Source organism: Babylonia areolata, chromosome 13 (genome assembly GCF_041734735.1).
Source record: "Babylonia areolata isolate BAREFJ2019XMU chromosome 13, ASM4173473v1, whole genome shotgun sequence".
Lineage (NCBI taxonomy): Eukaryota > Metazoa > Mollusca > Gastropoda > Neogastropoda > Buccinidae > Babylonia > Babylonia areolata.
The window spans coordinates 22621849-22634348 of NC_134888.1; the positions used below are offsets into that span (position 1 = coordinate 22621849).

The window sequence follows — 12500 nt, forward strand, 5'->3', positions numbered from 1 at the left end:
AGTCTTTACTGGATCGGGCCTCCAGGAAGGGGTTGCTTCCCTTTAATCAGTTATGTTTTTACCTTCATTTATTTATTCCTTTATTAATTCATTTATTCATTTATTTATCTATCTATTTGTCTTATTTATCTATTTATTTATTCGTTTTATCATTTTATTTTCGTCAGTACATTTCCATGTTTGCTTTCAGCACGAATGTTTAATCTTTTATTTTTCTCCTTTTTTTTCATTTTTTTTTTTTCATAACCCCCGAAAAGTGAAAGGAAACTGAAATCACGAATCTTGACTCTGGGACTTTTTACTGGATCAGGCCTTCATGAAGGGGTTGCTTCCCTTTAATCACTTGTATCTTTCCCTCATTGTGCGAACCATCGCCAAAAGGTCCGATCACCTCCCTTTAGGCTGCGCTTTTGTGGACTGCTCTTCCCATGAGGCGATGTCAGGGTGCTATTAATAATTCGTAAATTGTATCCTCTCCAGCTTCTGGAAAATTCTGTGTTAGAATTTTCCCTACAGTTTTTCTGTCGCTTCCCTTGTTCTTAATTTTCTCATTTCTTTTGTTATCATTGTCTTAAAAAAAAAGAAAGAAAAAAAAAGAGGCTACTATTGTTTTTGATGTTATGAAGTATATTCCTGTGTTTGTTCTTATTGTTGTTGTTGTTCTTGTTGCTGTTCTTGTTCTTGTTGTTGTTATTGTTGTTGTTCTTCTTCTTAGTAGTAGTAGTAGTAGTTGTAGTAAAAGTAGTAATGGTGGTGGTGGTGGTGGTAGCAGTAGCAACAGTAGTAGTAGTAGTAGTATAGTTAGTTGTTCATAATTATAGTATATGTGATTAATTAAGTGTTGTACAGACTGGCAAGAATATATTTATTTCTTCGTTTAAAAGTTTTGATCTGTAATATCTTTTTTTTTTCGTAAGCAAAATTTGAGACAACACATCGTGAATATCTGTTACTATTGTTTTGTCTGGAGAGAGAGAGAGAGAGAGAGAGAGACAGACAGACAGACAGACAGACAGACAGACAGACAGAGGGGGAATGGTTGGATGATACAGTCTGAGACGTTATCATTTGTATTTTGTATTTGTATTTATTTTGATCACAACAGATTTCTCTGTGTAAAATTCTGGCTGCTCTTCCCAGGGAGAGCGCGTCGCTATAATACAGCGCCACCCATTTTTTTGTATTTTTTTTCCTGCGTGCAGTTTTATTTGTTTTTCCTATCGAAGTGGATTTTTTCTACATAATTTTGCCAGGAACTACCCTTTGTTGCCGTGGGTTCTTTTACGTGCGCTAAGTGCATGCTAGCACACGGGACCTCGGTTTATCATCTCATCCGAATGACTAGCGTCCAGACCACCACTCAAGGTCTAATGGAGGGGGAGAAAATATCGCCGGCTGAGCCGTGATTCGAACCAGCACGCTCAGATTCTCTCGCTTCCTAGGCGGACGTTACCTCTAGGCCATCACTCCACATCGTAATATGTTGTTTTGTTTTTTCTATTTTACTCTGTAACTTAATCATTCTTCATTTGTTATTTTGTGCTACTTTATTTTAATCATTTTATATTTAAAAAAAAAAAAAGAAGTATACATTTCAAGCTATTCTTAGTTCATTCCATTTCGTTTCAGTTTTGTTTCGTTCTATCTTGCGTCAACTTTATTAAAAAAAAAAAAAAAAGTTCTTTTCTTTTCTTTGTTGTTGTATATTTGATTTTTTTTTACTTCACTGCATTTTAATTTTGTTTCACTCTCCGTCAGTTTAGCTAGCTTTTTTGTGTCCACACCGTTCAAGCAGACAACGTCGAATTTGCCAATGCAGGAGAGTGTTTGTAGAGGGGAAAGAAAAACATAGGGGATGTGGGAGATGGGGGAGTGGCAGGGGCACGGGGGTAGGTGGGGGTGTGGGGTGGGGTGGGGGCGGTTGTAAGGGGGCAAGGGCAAGGGGGTACGAGGGAAGGGGGGGTGGGGGGCAAGGGGCCAGTCGCTTGAGGACAAAAAAAAAAAAAAAATCAACTTTCGGAAGGGGTGGGTTGGTGGGTGGCTGGGGATGGGGTGGGGGGGGGGTGGGGTGGGGGGAGCATTGGGGGGGGGGGGTGAGGAAGGGTGGTTTTTAGCCCGTCATTGTTGGACAGGTGAGGAGGGTGTGTGTGTGTGGGGGGGGGGAGTCAGGGGGTAAGAGGAGAAGAAGGTACAAGACAGAACGTACGAAGAAAGAATAAAGCGTGGAAGGATGGAAGATGGTAGTGGTGGTGGTGTGAGGAGGGAGGGAGGGCGGACGGGAGAGAGGGAGGGAGAGGGGTGGGGGGGGGGTTGAAGTTGCGGAGGAGGAAGGAGGAGGAAGGAGGAGGAGGGGGGGGGGAGTGCGTGAATGGGGGTGTTCAGGCAGGAACGTTTGTGTGCATCCATCCCACACCCCCCATCCTTACACCACCCTTCCTTACACCGACCCTCACAGAAGGCATCAGAATTTTGACAGTCCTAGTTCATGAGGGTAACGACGACGACGATGATGATGAAAACCACGGCGACGACGACAACGACAACAACAACGACGACGACGACGACGACGATGATGATGATGATGATGATGATGGTTGGTGATCATGAGGACAAAGATGTCGACGATGATGATGACGACGACGACGCCGACGATCATAACCACGGCGACGATGACAATGACAACGACGACGATGGTGATGATGATGACGAAGATGATGACGATGATGAACATGATGATGACGATGATGATGACGATGCAACAACTGACGACAGAAGATAAAGGCAAAACGGAAAGGGGTAGGTAGGTAGGTAGGTGGATAGGTAGGTTGGTAGGTAGGCAGGCAGGTAGGTGGATAGGTTGGTAGGTAGGTAGGCAGTTTGGTTGGTAGGTAGGTAGGAACGTAGGTTGGTAGGTAGGTAGGGAGGTAGGTAGGGAGGTAGGCAGGTAGGTAGGTAGGTAGGCAGGTTGGTAGGTAGGTAGGCAGGTTGGTAGGTAGGTAGGTAGGTAGGTAGGTAAGCAGGGTAATCTTACCTCCGTGACAGACGACTTGTCCGACGACAGTAGAGCGGCGCGTTGGTTCCTGTGACAGAGGGGCAGCACACCACACGTTCCGTACCTGTTGGGTGGACACAGACAGATACAGACAGATCAGTTACCTGTTGAGTGGACACAGACACAGACACAGACAGATCAGTTACCTGTTGGGTGGACACAGACACAGACACAGACAGATCAGTTACCTGTTGGGTGCACACAGACACAGACACAGACAGATCAGTTACCTGTTGGGTGGACACAGACACAGACACAGACAGATCAGTTACCTGTTGGGTGGACACAGACACAGACAGATCAGTTACCTGTTGGGTGGACACAGACACAGACAGATCAGTTACCTGTTGGGTGGACACAGACACAGACACAGACAGATCAGTTACCTGCTGGGTGCACACAGACACAGACACAGACAGATCAGTTGCCTGTTGAGTGGACACAGACACAGACACAGACAGATCAGTTACCTGTTGGGTGGACACAGACACAGACACAGACAGATCAGTTAACTGTTGGGTGGACACAGACACAGACACAGACAGATCAGTTACCTGTTGGGTGGACACAGACACAGACAGATCAGTTACCTGTTGGGTGGACACAGACACAGACAGATCAGTTACCTGTTGGGTGGACACAGACACAGACACAGACAGACCAGTTACCTGTTGGGTGGACACAGACACGTACACAGACAGATCAGTTACCTGCTGGGTGGACACAGACACAGACAGATCAGTTACCTGTTGGGTGGACACAGACACAGACACAGACAGACCAGTTACCTGTTGGGTGGACACAGACACGTACACAGACAGATCAGTTACCTGCTGGGTGGACACAGACACAGACAGATCAGTTACCTGTTGGGTGGACAGAGACAGAGACACAGACAGATCAGATACCAGTTGGGTGGACACAGACACAGACAGATCAGTTACCTGTTGGGTGCACACAGACACAGACAGATCAGTTACCTGTTGGGTGCACACAGACACAGACACAGACAGATCAGTTACCTGTTGGGTGGACACAGACACAGACAGATCAGTTACCTGTTGGGTGGACACAGACACAGACACAGACAGATCAGTTACCTGTTGGGTGGACACAGACACAGACACAGACAGATCAGTTACCTGCTGGGTGGACACAGACACATACACAGACAGATCAGTTACCTGTTGGGTGGACACAGACACAGACACAGACAGATCAGTTACCTGTTGGGTGGACACAGACACATACACAGACAGATCAGTTACCTGTTGGGTGGACACAGACACAGACACAGACATATCAGTTACCTGTTGGGTGGACACAGACAGACACAGACAGATCAGTTACCTGTTGGGCGGACACAGACACAGACATATCAGTTACCTGTAGGGTGGACACAGACACAGACACATCAGTTACCTGTTGGGTGCACACAGACACAGACACAGACAGATCAGTTACCTGTAGGGTGGACAGAGACACAGACACAGACAGATCAGTTACCTGTTGGGTGGACACAGACACAGACACAGACAGATCAGTTACCTGTAGGGTGGACACAGACACAGACACAGACAGATCAGTTACCTGTTGGGTGGACAGAGACACAGACACAGACAGATCAGTTACCTGTTGGGTGGACACAGACACAGACAGATCAGTTACCTGTAGGGTGGACAGAGACACAGACAGATAAGTTACCTGTTGGGTGGACACAGACACAGACAGATCAGTTACCTGTAGGGTGGACAGAGACACAGACAGATCAGTTACCTGTAGGGTGGACACAGACACAGACAGATCAGTTACCTGTAGGGGTGGACAGAGACACAGACAGATAAGTTACCTGTTGGGTGGACACAGACACAGACAGATCAGTTACCTGTAGGGTGGACAGAGACACAGACAGATCAGTTACCTGTAGGGTGGACAGAGACACAGACAGATCAGTTACCTGTAGGGTGGACACAGACACAGACAGATCAGTTACCTGTAGGGTGGACAGAGACACAGACAGATAAGTTACCTGTTGGGTGGACACAGACACAGACAGATCAGTTACCTGTAGGGTGGACAGAGACACAGACAGATCAGTTACCTGTAGGGTGGACACAGACACAGACAGATCAGTTACCTGTAGGGTGGACAGAGACACAGACACAGACAGATCAGTTACCTGTTGGGTGCACACAGACACAGACACAGACAGATCAGTTACCTGTTGGGTGCACACAGACACAGACACAGACAGATCAGTTACCTGTTGGGTGCACACAGACACAGACACAGACAGATCAGTTACCTGTTGGATGGACACAGACACAGACAGATCAGTTACCTGTTGGGTGCACACAGACACAGACACAGACAGATCAGTTACCTGTTGGATGGACACAGACACAGACACAGACAGCTCAGTTACCTGTTGGGTGGACACAGACACAGACAGATCAGTTACCTGTTGGGTGGACACAGACACAAACACAGACAGATCAGTTACCTGTTGGGTGGACACAGACACAGACACAGACAGATCAGTTACCTGTTGGGTGGACACAGACACAGACACAGACAGATCAGTTACCTGTTGGGTGGACACAGACACAAACACAGACAGATCAGTTACCTGTTGGGTGGACACAGACACAGACAGATCAGTTACCTGTTTGGTGGACACAGACACAGAAAGATCAGTTACCTGTTGGGTGGACACAGACACAGAAAGATCAGTTACCTGTTGGGTGGACACAGACACAGACACAGACAGATCAGTTACCTGTTGGGTGGACACAGACACAGACAGATCAGTTACCTGTTGGGTGGACACAGACACAGACACAGACAGATCAGTTACCTGTTGGTGGACACAGACACAGAAAGATCAGTTACCTGTTGGGTGGACACAGACACAGAAAGATCAGTTACCTGTTGGGTGGACACAGACACAGACACAGACAGATCAGTTACCTGTTGGGTGGACACAGACACAGACACAGACATATCAGTTACCTGTTGGGTGGACACAGACACAGACAGATCAGTTACCTGTTGGGTGGACACAGACACAGACACAGACAGATCAGTTACCTGTTGGGTGGACACAGACACAGACACAGACAGACCAGTTACCTGTAGGGTGCACACAGACACAGACAGACCAGTTACCTGTTGGGTGCACACAGACACAGACAGACCAGTTACCTGTTGGGTGGACACAGACACAGACAGACCAGTTACCTGTTGGGTGGACACAGACACAGACAGACCAGTTACCTGTAGGGTGCACACAGACACAGACAAACCAGTTACCTGTTGGGTGCACACAGACACAGACAGACCAGTTACCTGTTGGGTGGACACAGACACAGACAGACCAGTTACCTGTAGGGTGCACACAGACACAGACAGACCAGTTACCTGTTGGGTGGACACAGACACAGACAGACCAGTTACCTGTAGGGTGCACACAGACACAGACAGATCAGTTACCTGTAGGGTGCACACAGACACAGACAGATCAGTTACCTGTTGGGTGGACACAGACACAGACACAGACAGATCAGTTACCTGTAGGGTGGACACAGACACAGACATAGACAGATCAGTTACCTGTTGGGTGGACACAGACAGACACAGACAGATCAGTTACCTGTAGAGTGCACACAGACACAGACACAGACAGATCAGTTACCTGTTGGGTGGACACAGACACAGACACAGACAGATCAGTTACCTGTTGAGTGCACACAGACACAGAGACAGACAGATCAGTTACCTGTTGAGTGCACATAGACACAGACACAGACAGATCAGTTACCTGTTGGTGGACACAGACACAGAAAGATCAGTTACCTGTTGGGTGGACACAGACACAGAAAGATCAGTTACCTGTTGGGTGGACACAGACACAGACAGATCAGTTACCTGTTGGGTGCACACAGACACAGACAGATCAGTTACCTGTTGGGTGGACACAGACACAAACACAGACAGATCAGTTACCTGTTGGGTGGACACAGACACAGATAGATCAGTTACCTGTTGGGTGGACACAGACACAAACACAGACAGATCAGTTACCTGTTGGGTGGACACAGACACAGATAGATCAGTTACCTGTTGGGTGGACACAGACACAGATAGATCAGTTACCTGTTGGGTGGACACAGACACAGACAGACCAGTTACCTGTAGGGTGCACACAGACACAGACACAGACAGACCAGTTACCTGTAGGGTGGACACAGACGCAGACACACACAGAGAGACAGATCAGTTACCTGTTGGATGGACACAGACACAGACAGACAGACAGACAGACAGACACACACACACACACACACACACACACACACACACACACACACACACCCCATATTTTTACAGGATTTTTTTTTTTTAATGCAAAGGAAAAAAAAAGAAAAAGAAAAAAAAGCGGAGAGTCTTGTGAAACGATCATCGCATCCGAGACAAGTGCTAACCCTTTCGTCGCCGAGACAAACTCGCACACGAGTTAAGCATCAGTTTACACGGGTTACGACACATTCGTTACGATGATTGGAGGAGCGAGACAGTAAAGCCATTGATTGTGTTTTGCCTTCGATGATGTTTTTTTCTTTTTCTTTTTTTTTTCTTCTTTTTTTTATATATATTATTGATGAGGCGTGTAGTAGACTTCCAAACATGCTAGATAAAAACAATTAGAAACAACAAAAACAACAACAACAACAACAACAAACTCCAAACTCCAACAAAACAACCCCAAAGAAACGAACAACAACAAAAAAAAAACAAACCCAAAAACACTAAAGGCGAAAAAAAAAAAAAAAAAAAAAGAAGAAGAAAAAGTCACACGCTATACCGGTGTAACAATCACAAACCACCCTCCACTCTTTTTTTTTTTTTACTTCTTTTTTTTTTTTTTTTACCCCGGCATAATTCTGACCCGCCACCCTCCACACCCACCCACCCCACCTCCTCCCTCTCTGCTTTCTCCCCCGGGGACATTGTTTTGTTTGTGGCTGGTCGACATCGACGCCACCCACCCAACCAACTTACCCACCCCCTCCTTCTTTTCCTCCCCCCAAGTTGGAACCCCCACCGCCCTCCCCCCCCACCCCCCCAGCCACCCCCACCCCCTGTTTTTTATCGCTAGTTGTTTTTTTTTTACCCCCCTCCTCCTTTCTCCATTGGCATTCAAGTTTACGGAGGCAAATGTGGGCTGGCGCACGCGAGCATGCTCTCACAACACCCACCCACACACACACCCATCCACACACACACACACACACACACACACACGAGCACGCACGAGCACGCACGCACGCGAATACGCACGACGCCCACGCCCACAAACACACATACACAGACTCACAGACGCACACACACACAGACACACACACACACAGACAGACACACACACACAGACACACACACACACACACACACACAGGAGTCACACACTACAGAGCAATAAAAAGCAGCACTGTTCAAACACTCATCAAACATTAAAGTTGACATAAAATGTCCATCTCTAGGAAAACACACAGACAGCAACAACAACAACAACAACAACAACAACAACAACGGGTGCACACAAAAAAAAGCTGCTGCAGCGAATTTGAATGCTGTTGAATTCTTCTTCTTATTATTATTTGTTGTTGTTATTGGTGTGTGTGTGTGTGTGTGTGTGTGTGTGTGTGTGTGTGTGTGTGTGTGTGTGTGTGTGTGTGTGTGTGTGCTTAACTTTATATTTTTTTTGGGGGGTCTTCAATTGTCTTCGTTTTCTTAGCTCTCTCTCTCTCTCTCTCTCTCTCCTCTCTCTCTCTCTCTCTCTCTCCCTCTCTCTCTCTCTCTCCCTCTCTCCCCCCTCTCTCTCCCTCCCTCTCTCTCTCTCCCTCTCTCTCTCCCTCTCCCTCTCTCTCCCTCTCTCCCCCCTCTCTCCCCCTCTCTCTCCCTCCCTCTCTCTCCCTCTCTCTCTCTCTCTCTCCCTCTCTCTCCGTCTTTTTTTTTTCTTTCGTTTCTTTTCTTTTCTTCTTTATTTTTCTTGCTCTTTTTATGTATTATTATTATTATTTGTTTTTTTTCTTTGTTCTGCTTTTCGTTACATTTCAATCTTTTTCTTTACTCTTTTGTTTGTTGTTGTTCCTGCTTTCTTCATATTCTTTCTTTTAGGTCTATTATTATCTAAATGGAATTTCGTTTTCCATTGACTTTTCTATTTCGTCTGTTTCTGAGTTCTTTCTTTCTTTCTTCCTTTCTTCCTTCCTTCCTTTCTTTCCAGACAGCTGCTTTAAAGAGTTCGTCTTCCCAAACACGTGTCTGTCTGTATTATCTGCATGGGTATTTGCGTGCATGCGTGTTAGTTAAGCACGCGCGCGCACGTGTGTGTGTGTGTGTGTGTGTACGTGCGGGCGTGCGGGTGTGTGTATGTGTACTTGCGCAAATGCGCGCACGTTCGTTTATTTTATATCTCATGTCTACATGTCGGTCTCTCTCTCTCTCTCTCTCTCTCTCTCTCTCTCTCTCTGTATGTCTCTGTCTCTGTGTCTCGGTCACTGTCTCTGTATCAGTTTCTGACTTGCTTTGTCACTGATGTTTCTTTAGTGTTCTGTCTTTCGCGACCCCCACCCCCACCCCCCGCTCCTTCGCTTCTCTCTATCTCCCTCTCTCTCTCCCTTCTCTCTCGGCTCCTCCCTCTCTCACCCCTCTCTCTCTCCCCTCCTCTCTCTCTCTCTCTACCCCCTCTCTCTCTTTCCCCTTCTCTCTCTCCGCTCCCCCCTCCCTCCCCCCCTCTCTCTCCCCGTCTCTCTCTTCCCCTCTCTCTCCCCACCTCTCTCCCCACCTCTCTCCCCCATCTCTCTCCCCCATCTCTCCCACCCCTCTCTCTCTATCCACACCATCCCCTATCACCAATCTCTTCCCTCCTTGGCAGTTCCCGCTCCCTTCTCATTCCCCTTCTCTTCCTAGTTCAGGTCAGTTCAGTTCGAGTCATGTCCACTTTAGTATAATTCTCTCACGTGAAGTCTTGTTTCTCACGCTAACAAGTCACACACACATAAAGAACAAGATCAGCACTCTATGTTATAAATGTATTCACAAAACTGCCCCATTCCTATCTCTGTGGCTGCCTTCACCTCTACACTCCATCTCGCTCACTACGATCGGCTTCGGATCCACTCTGTTTACGCATACCCATATTCAAACACTCGACTGTTGGCCGCCGTTCTTTCTCTGTCTCTGGACCTTGCGATGGGAATGAACCTCCTCTTTCGCTTCGTCAAGTCTCCACTCTCAGCTCTTTCAAGTCTGGCCTTAAAACCCACCTCTTCCCAAAATAGCCTCCCTTGCCTGCCCTTCCTTGTCTATAGTTTCTACAGTTTTAGAGTTATGCATGCGTGTGAATGACTGGTGCGAAAGCGCTTTGGTTTGTCTGCACAAGATTCAGCGCTATATAAATACCATTATTATTATTATTTATTATTATTATTATTATTATTATACATCGTTATGATAATAATAATAATGATGATAATGAAGATAATAATAACAACAACGTCCGTTGCATTCAAAAGACATGCATGCGCATCCATGCACACATTGATTTTGTTGTTGCTGCATATTATACACTTGGCACAACATATCAATTGAAAACAAATATGACGATGACTGAAGTCAATATAGAAATACCAAGGCTGTGAATGTAAAAACAACACGAGAAAAAGTTACAGCAAATAAGTCAGAAAAAAACCCAACCCTACATCAAATGACAACAGTAAAATTACTATTTTGTTTTTCAGAGCAAACTAGACAAACATCTCAACTTAAATTCAATTTCAGCGTTAGAAAACAACCAACCAACCAACCTAACCAACCAGCTAACCAAACAAAAACAAACATCAATTCCACATTGTAGTTTACATCATTTTTTTTTCTTTTTTGCATTAACAACTTCTAAAACTAAAACCTTAGTGAATAAAAGCACATATTGTGGATACGTTTTTTTTATGTGTGAATTACTACTATACAGTTTTGATTTTCGATGTTGCAAAATTTCCATCTCTCTCTCTGTGTCTCTCTCTGTCTGTCTGTCAGTCTCTCTCTCTGTTACCCCCCGCTATGTAGGCAGCCATACTCGGTTTTCAGGGTTGTGCATGTTGGGTATGTTCTTGTTTCCATAACCCACCGAACGCTGAAATGGATTACAGGATCTTTAATTTCAACGAGCGTGTTTGATCTTCTGCGTGCATATACACACGAAGGGGGTTCAGGCACTAGCAGGTCTGTACATAATTATGTTGATCTGGGAGGTCGGCAAAAAAAAATCTCCACCCTTCACCCACAGCAGGTACCGTTACCGAAATTCGAACCAGTGACCCTCAGGTTGAAAGTCCAACGCTTTAACTCACTCAGTACGGCCAGTCCTCTCTTCTCCTCTACACATACCCCTCGGATGTCCAGTGGGTGTCTGAATGACCCAACCTTTAGCTTCCGTCGTCAGAATTGTGGTATTCTTTGTCAACATTCACCTCTTCAGTATAAGAACCTTCCGCTTGTAATATTTTGATGATGGTAACTGGGGTGAAACGCTGTTAACGTCGTCTCTTTCGCTGTTCGTATGGAGAGAGTTAAATTAACCACTCGGCTATTGCGTGAAGCAGATATATTGTGAAGTATATGCAATCAGTCCGTCAGTAGGCTTTGACTCATTGAAACTGAACCTGAACCTGAACCGTAGTTGTAGCATTGGCAGTAGCAGCAGCAGTGCAAGCAGGCCAAAGAGCGGCCGTGTCTTCAGCGTTGTGGTGGTGGTGGTGGTGGTGGTGGTGGTTGATTCAGCAGTGTCAGAGTGGCGACGCGCCTTACAAATGGTCAAAGCGTTGGACTTTCAATCTGAGGGTCCCGGTTTCGAATCTCGGTGCACCTGGTTGGTAAAGGGTGGAGATTTTTCCGATCTTCTAGGTCAACAGTGCCTGAACCCCCTTCGTGTGTATGCGCACGCAGAAGATCAAATACGCACGTTAAAGATCCTGTAATCCATGTCAGCGTTTGGTGGGTTATGGAAACAGGAATATACCCAGCATGCACATCCCCGAAAACGGAGTATGGTTGCCTACAAGGCGGGGTAAATAAATCAAAACGGTAATACACGTAAAATGTTACATGTCTGTGTGAGTGTGTATGCGTGTGCGTCTGAAATCTGATTGAACCACACAGGAAACGAATGATGAGCGCCCAGTGGCAGCCGTCAGTCGGCCCTACCCAGGTAGGCAGCCTGTGGTGCAAATGTCCCCGGTATGTAAAACACTTAGAGCTTGGTCTCTGACCGAGGATAGGCGCTATATAAGTATCCACATCAATCAATCAATCAAAAAACAAAAACAAAAAACAAAAAATCCAAAAAAACCCAAAGGCTACGGGCTTCACACTAAGCCTACTCACTTAC

General features: G+C 46.1%; 1 protein-coding gene across 1 annotated transcript in view; it reads right to left on the reverse strand.

The window, feature by feature from the left end:
• Window positions 1-12500, reverse strand: part of LOC143288882 (uncharacterized) — a 195399-nt gene that overhangs the window by 5959 nt on the left and 176940 nt on the right. The window contains exon 3 of the mRNA XM_076597543.1: window positions 3032-3116. Within this exon, the coding sequence (XP_076453658.1) occupies window positions 3032-3116 (85 nt within the window). The remainder of the gene's footprint in view (window positions 1-3031; window positions 3117-12500) is intronic.